Source organism: Galendromus occidentalis, unplaced genomic scaffold (assembly GCF_000255335.2).
Source record: "Galendromus occidentalis unplaced genomic scaffold, Mocc_1.1 scf7180000077517, whole genome shotgun sequence".
Taxonomy (NCBI): Eukaryota; Metazoa; Arthropoda; class Arachnida; order Mesostigmata; family Phytoseiidae; genus Galendromus; species Galendromus occidentalis.
This window is the reverse complement of record NW_003805505.1, coordinates 349135-359946: the sequence shown is the minus strand read 5'-3', so window position 1 is coordinate 359946 and position 10812 is coordinate 349135. Positions and strand designations below refer to the sequence as shown.

General features: G+C 50.8%; 3 protein-coding genes across 3 annotated transcripts; 2 read left to right on the top strand and 1 right to left on the bottom strand.

The window, feature by feature from the left end:
* Nucleotides 1-629: 629 nt before the first annotated feature.
* On the bottom strand, nt 630-1832 carry Tpt (tRNA 2'-phosphotransferase). The gene is made up of 2 exons (XM_018641012.1): nt 1649-1832; nt 630-1522 (listed from the first exon to the last, which is right to left on the bottom strand). The coding sequence occupies exons 1-2, from the start codon at nt 1830-1832 to the stop codon at nt 630-632; spliced, it is 1077 nt and encodes a 358-aa protein (XP_018496528.1).
* A 1929-nt stretch (nt 1833-3761) lies between these two features.
* LOC100908607 (DEAD-box helicase Dbp80) lies at nt 3762-5777 on the top strand. Its single transcript, XM_003747383.1, has 6 exons — nt 3762-4178; nt 4339-4446; nt 4604-4777; nt 4928-5107; nt 5191-5331; nt 5529-5777. The coding sequence occupies exons 1-6, from the start codon at nt 3762-3764 to the stop codon at nt 5775-5777; spliced, it is 1269 nt and encodes a 422-aa protein (XP_003747431.1).
* Nucleotides 5778-6631: 854 nt separating this feature from the next.
* On the top strand, nt 6632-9703 carry LOC100908468 (lipase member K-like). Its single transcript, XM_003747382.1, has 6 exons — nt 6632-6739; nt 6838-7160; nt 7506-7656; nt 8116-8259; nt 9133-9288; nt 9383-9703. Exons 1-6 carry the CDS (start codon nt 6632-6634, stop codon nt 9701-9703), a joined length of 1203 nt encoding a protein of 400 aa, XP_003747430.1.
* The last annotated feature ends 1109 nt before the right edge of the window (nt 9704-10812 follow it).

Below are 10812 nucleotides of genomic sequence, written 5' to 3'. Positions count from 1 at the left end.
TCACTCCCGTTCGTCCGCTTTCCGCTTGTCGTAAGGGAAACGTCCGTTTCCAAAGATTTATCCGGCCAATCATGGATCTGAATGCTTTGTCTGTCGTGAACTCCGAGTGAGTTGCGAGTGATATGACTCGAATTAAGAGGGGAGCGTTCTTCCAGCACTTCGAGTACCAGTGCCCTTTTCATGAGCGGCTCTGCCCATCGTCAATCGAGAGAAGGCCAGCTGACCGCTGTAGAGTTCAGATCGAGGTTCGCTAATGCTCTCCCGTGTCATCGAATCGGGGGAAGCGGAATTTCCTGGGGGATTCGATGATGCGGAGGGCTCGAGCGATAGGCTCGTTCGGAATAGAACAAATTGAACTAGGAGCCATCGCGTCTCAAGCATCGACAGGAGAAAACCATGCATCACAGGGGGGTGCATGGACGCGAATTCCATGAGGACTGTTTTAACTTCTCATTCGATATTAAATAGCTTGACGGGGACTTCCCCCATGCTACGTGCCCGATATCACGCCTGACCTACCATTACGGTATTACGGGAGGAAAGTCGGAGCTCCTTCCGAATTGCGCTGATTCAAGCTACGTCTACGCTCTGCTCTCTACCGGCCAAACGGAATCACGTTCTCTCTCGTCTCATCTTGGAGCAGGCCACAGTAATGCGCCCGTTCTCAAGTCGACCGCCCGCGCGAAAAACTTCGAGGGTATGATTCCCCTCTCATCTCCTTTAGACACGATCACATCATTCGTTGCGTTTAGATAAAAAAATTCGATACCCTTTGCCATTGCTTCCCGCACATCTATAGAGATCCCTACAGCGAATCCGGTGAATCCATGATCACCGCTAAGCCCCGCTGCCTTGAAACGTATGAAGTCTCCTTTTTTCCGAACGAGACCTGCCTTCTTGACACGCTTCCATTCAGTCATTGTCACGCCGGTTAGGAGTATCCTATTCGGAGACTCGGGAGAAACCAAGCGGAGTGCACTAGTGTCCCCTCCGAGCGGCCAGAGTGTCTCGTTTGTTCTGATATTAACTACATGTTGGAAATACTCCGGAGGGATCAGACCTTTTTCGTTGCCAGGCGAAAGTATGACATTGTTCTGCGACCGGTAGAAGCGTATTCCGTCTAGTATCGCTCTGCGAAGATTCACGACGATCAGAACGCTTGCTGCCTTTCTGAATCCAGGCACCGTGCAATCGGAAGCGGTCGCCCTGCCTTGTATAAAATGGATGTGATTCCGCTTCATTCGACTGAGTCCCTCTTCCCGGATAGTCAACCACGCGCTCGCAGTTGTACCATGCGTGACTTCGGAGAGGCCGGCCTCCGGAACGACAATCTCGAGCAAGGTCCCGTCCTCGACAACTGGAAACGTGTGACCTTGATTTGCTCGGATTTTCATGCGACCGGTCGCTGGATCTTTGCGAATAGCGTAACGTTGTTTCTTGTCTTGGAAGACAACTCTCTCTATATCCTCCTCGGTGCATTGATGATTGAAGTATCGCAAAACTTCAGAGGCGTCTACGAATCCTGCAAATGAAAGGTTAATCTCCGTATGAGGCGCACAGTTCACGAAGGAGGGTTCAGTTGAAATTCCTCAGCAATGCAAACACATGAAATCAGGAGGCACGCGACCCGCCGGAGTCGTCTACCTACCGCCGGGCTCTACCTCGATTCTCGCTCTGGGAGCTCCGTGCCGCAAAAGATAACTCAGTGCTTTAGAGAACCTTTCGTCGTTCGAGAACCCTCGGGGTTTCGAGGTATTCGCCGCGAGCTGATGCTGAGCGATTTTGTGACCGTTGAAATCAGAGCTGTAATTGTTCACGAAGGAGGCGCACATATCGCACTCTGTCGCTATCCTCGATGATTTCTTTGTAGAATCTGATGGCCGAGTCGAATCACCCTCTGGTAGGTTGTCCCGGAACGGGGTGCTGATTTCTGATACCACGAGTGATCCTATCCTGTAAACGATTATCTGAATGAGGGCCCTTCTAGGATCCACCGCACCGGAACTGAATTACCCTCTGTCAGAGAGGGTAAACTCCCTCCCTGAAGCAGCAGCGTGAGCGTGAGTCGAGATTGGCGGCTGATTTCGGGGACTGGCCCTGGTTGCAGCGGCGTAGCTTGCTCCTGTGTTGCCCGGGGCGGATTCCTCGAATCCCGGACCGTAAGCGCGTCTTGATGCCCTCGATTTTTTATTTCGGAAAATTTCCCGAATCTTCCATCCCCCTTACGACACACCGATTGAAGTCAAGATGAACCTCCAGTGAATAAGACTTGACCTTGAGAGAAGATTCAGCTCTTTGGCACTCCCATTGGGCAGTCTGATTGCCCCGGAGCCTCAATGCCCGGGACAGACCGCCCCTCCTCGCCACGCGACTGCCTGCCTGGTGCACCTTTTTTGATACCTGGCAGCTCGGCCAAAATCCTGCAAGGAATCTGGAGAGACTGCTCTGCGGTACCGACTGAGGCGTTCGATCCGACATGCTCGAGAAATTCCTCGTCGACTTGAGATTCCTCAAGTGCTCTCTGTACGTCTCGGCGTGGATCAACTTCGATAGCAAAGTTACATTGATGAAGAAATGGCGAGGCGTTACGCGACAGATTGATCGACTGACTGATAGATTAATAGACAGATTGATGGCCGTCTCCTCATCGGGGAGCCAGAGCGGCGCGAGAACGAGCCTAGCCGGTTATCCGCGAGGATAGAATTCGTCCAAGAAGCCTAAAAAGCGAGTGCCGTCGCGTCGATAGAAGCGTGAAATTAGTTAATGACTCCGATTAGAGTCTGGGTTCGCAGTCGCTTCGGGTCTCGATTCATCATTTTCGGGCCAAGAGGGTTCGACCGATGATACTTTCTCTCAGATTACTTAGATTTAGATGATTACGTAGACACAATAATTACTTTCTGATATATTTGTTCACTTGGAGGGCTGGAACTCATTTCGATGGGGAGGCATCACTGATCTAGAGGTCGGCGAAGCGGTACACGAACATATTTTTCCACTTGAGTTTTCGCCTTGAGTTCTGTGAGCAATTATTATGGGGGATTCGCCACTCAGGACCTCTCCTTTGAGTTTCCCGAGCCGGGAGGAGCCTTTTCTCGGGAGTTCTGGGTATAACTCTGAAGTCAGCCGAGCCCGGAATCTGATCCATTCCAACGAGTGCGGGGGGAGGGTCCCTCGATGTTGGCTCGAGCGATAGGTTGGAGGACTCATGTTTCGAGGAACTCCATATACAGATTATATCATCGTCCAGGACCCATCTATACCGTGGGCTCGATATGAGATTGATGGGAAGCCTTGCGTCGATGCGAATAAATCAAGCCATATGGAGAGAGTACCTTCCTTTTCAAACATCTCTGAGGGGCGCTAATTGGGCTTGGGCTGATTCCGCAAGTTAGAGCACGCGTGGCCAACATCCTCTCCGTCGAGCCTCCCCATGTTGAGGTTTGATTTATTGAGCTCCGTCCATCGAAAGCTCAATCGCTGTCCGAACTTTTTCAATCGACGCACAACAAGAGCATCCCGAGACGAACTGCCCTACTCGTTTCGGAATTCCCGATCGAGATGGCGTTTTTGTACCAAAAAGAAAGAAATGGCCGATTCCATGTAGCGCAGCCGTTCTTCCACGAGACTGCAACGTGAGTATCTTCATCGCTCCAGGTGATCGTGATATTGTCGTCCACCTGCTTTGGAAGCTAGAAGAACCCTATGAAAAACTCGATATTCCTCACAGCTACGTTCCCGAGACGGAGGTGCCCCTCAGGATGAGGATGTTGAGGACTACATTGCTGGAGAGCAGAGATGAGCTACAGGTTCAAAGGACAGACTCGAATTCTCCGCTGTATTCTGTCAAAACATTTGAAGAGCTCGCGCTTCGTGAAGAACTGCTCAAAGCGATCTACAAGATGGGCTTCCACAGACCGTCTAAGATACAGGAAACTGCTTTGCCAACCCTCATGGCCAACCCTGCGACCAACATGATCGCTCAGTCACAATCAGGAACTGGCAAGACAGCAACTTTTCTTCTCGCTTCCCTCAGTCGGCTGGACGAGACCCTCGATCACCCGCAAGTTCTGATTCTGAGCCCAACCTTCGAGCTCGCGAGACAAACTGCCGCTATCGCACAACAAATGACACAATTTTGCCCGGGAATCGGGGTCAGGTTCGCGATCAGAGGACAGGTAACGTCGATCATTCGATGAGTGAATTTCTCCTGATTGAATCCTGATCATCGCCCGCTTGAGCTACGAGTGAATTCGGGATTACTCGAGGATCGATGAGCGTCCTAGTTCCCGTCAGATCAAGAATCGGCGACAAAACGAATTTTTCCCATCTTCGCAGACGCTGCTCCCCGGGACGAAGATTCAGGAACAAATAGTCATCGGTACCCCCGGGAAGATCCTCGATTGGGCTCTGAAGTTTCGTTTCTTCGACATCTCGAAGATCAAGGTATTGTAACGAAAACCGAGTCCCCCACTGGGTATCGTCGGCGATTGTGAATTACGCCGGCACCGGATAATGAATGGAAAGTTTCGATATTTTCCGTACCGCGATTGGGGTTGTGCTCGACCACGCTCAATTTGATAAAATAATGGAATTCTTCCAGGTCTTCGTGCTCGACGAGGCCGACGTGATGCTCGCGGGAGGTGGCCATCACGACCTGAGTATTAGAATTCATCGGCAGCTTCCTGCCGACTGTCAGATGATGCTATTTTCATCGACTTATGACGAAGAAGTCGTTGAATTCGCGAATTTGATGGTACCAGAGCCCTGTATCAAGGTTTGTGTCTGATCTTCAATCCCCGCCGGAATGGCGGCGACTCTCTCTTTAGCACCACTTTCCCCGGGTCGCGAAAGTCCGGTGGACGGTCACTATGTATGTCTTCACGACCCTGCCTCCAATTATTGTGCTTAATACGCGTCTCTTCAGATCACATTGAAGCGCGAAGAACAGTCACGAGGGAACATCGAACAGTACGTCATGCACTGCCCAGATGTCGAGAGTAAGATTCGCGCTCTCGTGAACATCTACAGCTCCTTGTCGGTTGGGCAGGCTGTTATTTTCTGCCACACGAAACCAGGAGCTGCACAAATTGCCAGGACCATGATGGTGAATGACAATACCGAGTTATGTAATCATGACATGGAATTTTATGTCTTCAAACAACCAATCTAACGTGAATGCTCTTCCAGCTGATCGGACAGAGGGCCGCGATCCTGACTGGGGACCTCGAAATCGACGAGAGAATTCGTGTTCTCGGACGATTTCGAGACGGTCTCGATAAGGTCTTAGTGACCACCAACGTGTGCGCGAGAGGTATCGATATCCAGCAGGTGAGCGCTATGTCTCCCGCCAGATTCCCTGCTCAGGGATAGGGCATTTGATTCAATCGCTCCTCATACGCACCCACCGACGGATATTATGTACCGAATGATGCAATCACGTGGACTTAATCGCCACTCCGGATGGCCATTTTCTCCTTAAAATCCTGTTATAATGTGCTACTAAACGAATCTTATTATCATTGCAGGTCTCGCTGGTCATCAACTTCGATCTCCCGGTCGATTACAGGGGCGAACCCGACTTCGAGACGTACTTGCACCGGATAGGGCGCACTGGACGTTTCGGGAAGACTGGCGTGGCGATCAATTTCGTCGATCCCAACTGCAGTCGGGATCTGCTCAACATCGACAAGATACAAGAGCACTTCAAACGGAACATAAAGTTCCTCGATTTCGAGGACTTTGAGCTCTTGGAAAAAATCGGACGGCAGTATTGATAGATCGTTATCTTTGCTACCCTGTCTGTATCGGGTGACGAAGGACCACGCTCCGACTTCGGTTTGATGCGAGGCCTCCTACGATGATGCCCTAGCAGTCCACAGGGAACGGCTTGGAGTTCGAACTCTCGTAAATAAATTGGTGCCTCCTTCCACTGAAGCTTTCTTCGAGACTTCCTCATTGATTCGGCAGTCGAGTAGATCAGTCGGACTAATGAGCGGCCGGGCTCATGAATGAGCCTTGATCTCCCACGCAGGGAGTAAGATGCGTCATCCGCGGAATGGACAATGAGTCTAATCCGTAAGGATGTCTTGATACATCAATCATAAACCGGAATGGCAGAGTAAGCAGAACGGTGGGTTCCGGGACGAAATCCCTGATGGAGGAACAAGAGTTTTGCGATGAGGATAGCCCGAGATTCAGCGCGTCGGATCGGCGCGTCGCTGCATCCAGGGCGGTGATATGCTGATGAGCTTGCAACGAAGGTGGCATGACCACCGTAAGCGATATCGAATCTTACACGCAGACTCCGAACCAGTGTCTTACGTCTAGAGCTCACTGCACAAGGCACATCCCGATGTGGGATTGATTGGCACATCCGATTGACGGATAGATTCTCATGGTGATGGTTTTCATCCAGTCGGGATAGAGTATGCGCCTGCCCAAAACGCAGCGGAATCCATATCCCGGACATGATTCTCTCAGAGCATGCTACAATGATTCCTCTTGCTTACGTTTCTGAGACGGATTCCTCGTTGACCATCTTCTCGCTCAATTCTTAGCACTTCCCACTATTTACGGAAGGACTCAGAAACTGTCTGATCGCTTAGCCGGTAGCTGCCCCGATCCAAGAATGAGACTCGGGATATTAACGTTGGCATGCATCATCGGGTGTCATGGAGTTCAGTTCGCCATTCCCGATATCGATCTGGAGATAGCCGCTATCCGCAGGAACGACTATGTAAGTTTCACCCAATGGTAGGAATTATTGTGGCACGATTGATCCATTCCGGATCAATCGTGTTGGACGGAATGACATCACGTTGATTCCGCCCACAGGTGGCCTACGCTTCACTGCATGGCATGGATCTGACTTTCCACGACGTTGTGACCCCCGATGGTTGGATACTCCAACTGTGGAGGGTCACGAGCCCGGAAATTTATGACGAGAAACGTTCTGCTCCTGTAATCGTCTCGCATGCGTTCATGGCATCGGCGTTCGATTACATGTGGAATCTCCGGAACGAGAGCACTGCTTTCGTCCTGGCTGACAACGGGTACGATGTCTGGCTGACGAATTATCGAGCAAACGAGTTCAGTAACGCAGTCTTGGTTGATGGAAATCGCACTGAACCGACACCAGAGGATTATCTTCGGAGCGGGTGAGTGCAGTTCCAGGTCATCAATCGGATTCCAAAACAAGTCCAGGAGACCGAAGGGAGGCCTACTCCTTAGTCGCTCGAGAGGACTCCTTGGCGGGGAAAGGCCCCGCGATCTGGACCCTCTGCGCGAGATTGAGATTCCGCCATCTCCGGTTTCGAGAACAGCTCTTTCCGTTGAGGGATTGGGCCTCGTGCCGTCCGGCGACGCCCTCGCCCCCATCTCAAGGAAGAGCCCAAAAGCAGGACCGAGGCCAGAGAGCTCGTCCTCCTCGAAGGCAGGAACGCTCTCGATTGCGCTGCTACGCTCGGTGAAGCAGTCTATGAGCAGGCTCGATCTTGTTCCAGGTGGCAGTATATGGCCGAGCGAGACTTGCCAACAATTATCGAGAAAGTTCTCGAGGTGACGCAGCAATCGAAATTTTATCTCATCGGTCATTCAATGGGATGTACGATAACCTTCGCATACCTGTCTCAGGATCACTCCTATGATGACAAGGTAGGGGCGATGCTCTCAATCTCTCATGTATCCTACGTGAAATCTATACAATCGCAGAGATCATGCAGGCACGAATAGGCCCAGAATCGGATACCGCGCTCATTTGAATTCTGTACTGCATTGCCCCATCCGATCCGTCAGGATGGGAGCCTTGATCGGAGTGAGACTTGAGAAAGATCATGGTTCGGATTGCTCCTGTGCTCAAAGTTCATTCATTCCTAGCTCTCTCACTTCGCCGCAGTTGTACCGGTCCTGAGATTCGGGAACGACACTTCTTGGCTAATGAGAGCATTGCTCTCTTCGTTTCCCACCTTCGTAAGGGCTCTGCCTCAAGTGAGTTATTGTTCAAAGAGCGTCGAAACTTCTGTTTATGGGTAAACGACTAGAGACTCTAGCATCTGACACGCAAATTGGCCGACGGTGAATTGACGTCACGATGACTTTATTCGTATGGATCAGCCGGTGTTCAAATTTCTGCTCGGGAGGCAGCTGGCTGCAACAACTGGCAGCGCATGGAAGGACTTCCTGGGATACCTCTTGTCAAGTCTCTGCTACAATTTACCGTCAGCTTGTTTCTTCACCAGGAGCCCCCATATGAATCAGGTTCGTTGACCGAGTATAGAATGGACTTACAATATTGAGCTCTATTCCGCACGGCGCCGCCTAATATTACGACGCTTGACTCTGGAAGACTTTGGTGTGATTCGACGATACCACTCGAACATTCTGGAAAACTGATTGTTCCAGTAAATAGATGACCGAGAACGCATTCTCTTTCCCTGCTTCCGCAGCAGCGAAACGCGTCTTGCGGTCGAATGCCGCAACGAAAGCTCGGGTCTTCGGGTTTTCATAGCTAGCTTTCGTAGATTCCACGAAATCCACGTATTTCTGCTGTATGCCTTGGTGGAGGGTCGCTTGGTCTCGAACAGAGTCGATCCTCCTGAGACTCGAACTTCGCTTCGTGCTTCTGCTCTCTTAGGTAGACGAGACAGAACGTCTGCGTGTCCCATGCTGTTCCCCAGTCTTTGAACGATACCGAACTCCAGTTTCGTGAATCTGTGCACCGAACGAATTGCTCCGCCTTCTGGCTCCTTGACGGCGATCACCTTTTTCAGCGCGCGGTGATCTGCATTGAGGAAAAACTTACGGCCGTCTATATAGGTCCCGAGGAAATCCACTGCTTTGAGCGAGGCAAGCTTTCCCTTCTCACACGCAGTGGAGTCCCTCCCCTGTTCCGAGGGCGTGCATGAGCGGTAGCCCGCGACGCTTTCTCTTCCCTCCTCATTTTCCTGAGACAAGACCACCCCCGGGCCAAGGTTTGAGGCATCTGTACTTCATATGAGAGGTTCGGAGAATTGTTCAAGTGTGATCGAAGGATGATTGAATGGATGATTACCGAATGATGATTGGTATGTACCAACAAGCTTAGGATCATGATGGGTATTCTCAAGCCGAGAATAATGATTGACTTCACAGACTCGTATCGGTATCTTCCTCAACAAAACACCCGCGGGTTTCTCTCTCATCACGAACTATAACTTCGGTGTGGAGCTCAATAGAGATCATTGGGCTAAGATTGACTTTCGTGAGATCCCACAAAGCGGATTAACCAATGAGGCAGAGTACAACCAGGTTCGTATTACTTACAATGGAGGCTCACGCTCCCGTCCGGCAAGCGGGGATCCAATCCTGGAATGTTCCTGTCTAAAGTTCTCCCGGTTTCCAGAGCGAGCCGACGGAATACGACTTCGCGGCATTGAGAGTCCCCTACTCGCTTTATTTTGTCGACAACGATCATTTCAACGGATTACAGACGGCGCTGGATACGATTCAGAGGTTGAATGCCACGGATTACACATTCATCAAAGGAAATCTGAGTCACGAAGACGCTGTCATGGGCTTCGACACCCCTTGTTACACAATCAACGCAATCCTCGAGAGATTCGAAGCTCTGGAGAAGCAGAGAGACGACGATCACGAAAAGTATCGCGAGAAGGTCTCGAAGTTCGTCGACTCGCTCCCCTTCGAAGATGGCTGTCCCGAGTGAAGGAGCCGTATTAAGGAACGAGAATCGCAATACCAATGAACGATTCCAAACGATTCATCAATACATAGGTCATGCTTTCCTGAGTCAGGATTCAGAGGGCGAAATACGGTGGGGTTCTTCACTGGTATCGACTCTCTTGCAGAGATCGCCGCTTATCGCTATGTCTGATTGCGAGCCCAGAGTGATCCAAACGAAATTCATTCAGTGTCTCCTGTGACCTCTTTTGACCTCGCTTGGTCTGTTGAATTCCCCGGAACGATGCCACTCGTTTGAGGGAATAATTGTGGGAATGACCCTCAGATGGGGAGCCCACAGAATGATTAGGATTCATCCTCCTGGAAACATCTGCATATTTAGATTTTGATTTCCATCGACTCCGAGCTCATGCACGAATTTGCCGAGCGTGAAATCCGGAGTCTATTTCCTCCTTCCGATCTTCTAACACATTCTGATCGTCGGGAAGTGCGAAGTGCGGATGCCGTGAGGAGCGCAGTCTTGCTCGGCCGGGTCAGACCCCGCTGAAAGCATCAATGCTTCCGGATATCGTATGCTAGAATCCTCATACTCAATCCGGAACATACAAATCTCGGTAAGGCTCTCGATGCGAAAGAACTCAGCAAGTCGAGATCGCGCTCCGAAGGAACTCAGCAAGTCGAGATCGCGCTCCGAAGGAACTCCAAGTCTAATGATCGAGAACAAAGAGAAGATAACGAATAAAGAGATCTCGTGGAAAAGAGACGAACGCATCCTAATTCTTGGAGATGATGATCTATTGGGTAATGGCCCGGGCAGGCACACTTCCCAAACCAAATCCTAGGTCTGGTTCCCCCGGCCCTCGCTGAGATCCGTACCATTGACAATATCAATCTGACTGAGCCTGCTAACTCTTTTTTCTCGGACGCGCCGCATTTCCATCGGAGCTGATTGCAGAATCAAACGCGGAATCTCCTGCACCGCGCCTTCCCTGTCACGATTCACAATCAGTTTGTCTCGAATGCAGTATGCGATATTTCGCGCCTCCCGGGACCGAGATCCAAATCAGTCGTGAGTCATCGGTAAAACAAGCTCGTCCCTCAGCCCTAATTGATGCTACATCTAGCCAGCAGTGG

Coding starts and splice junctions, on each gene's coding strand:
- Tpt (XM_018641012.1), bottom strand. CDS start 1,832: ATGTGCGCCTCCTTCGTGAACAATTACAGCTCTGATTTCAACGGTCAC. Junction 1,523..1,648: donor AATCGAGGTAGAGCCCGGCG/GTAGGTAGACGA, acceptor TTTCATTTGCAG/GATTCGTAGACGCCTCTGAA.
- LOC100908607 (XM_003747383.1), top strand. CDS start 3,762: ATGAGGATGTTGAGGACTACATTGCTGGAGAGCAGAGATGAGCTACAG. Junction 4,447..4,603: donor TCGACATCTCGAAGATCAAG/GTATTGTAACGA, acceptor GAATTCTTCCAG/GTCTTCGTGCTCGACGAGGC. Junction 4,778..4,927: donor TACCAGAGCCCTGTATCAAG/GTTTGTGTCTGA, acceptor GCGTCTCTTCAG/ATCACATTGAAGCGCGAAGA.
- LOC100908468 (XM_003747382.1), top strand. CDS start 6,632: ATGAGACTCGGGATATTAACGTTGGCATGCATCATCGGGTGTCATGGA. Junction 8,260..9,132: donor GGAGCCCCCATATGAATCAG/GTTCGTTGACCG, acceptor TTGACTTCACAG/ACTCGTATCGGTATCTTCCT. Junction 9,289..9,382: donor ATGAGGCAGAGTACAACCAG/GTTCGTATTACT, acceptor CCCGGTTTCCAG/AGCGAGCCGACGGAATACGA.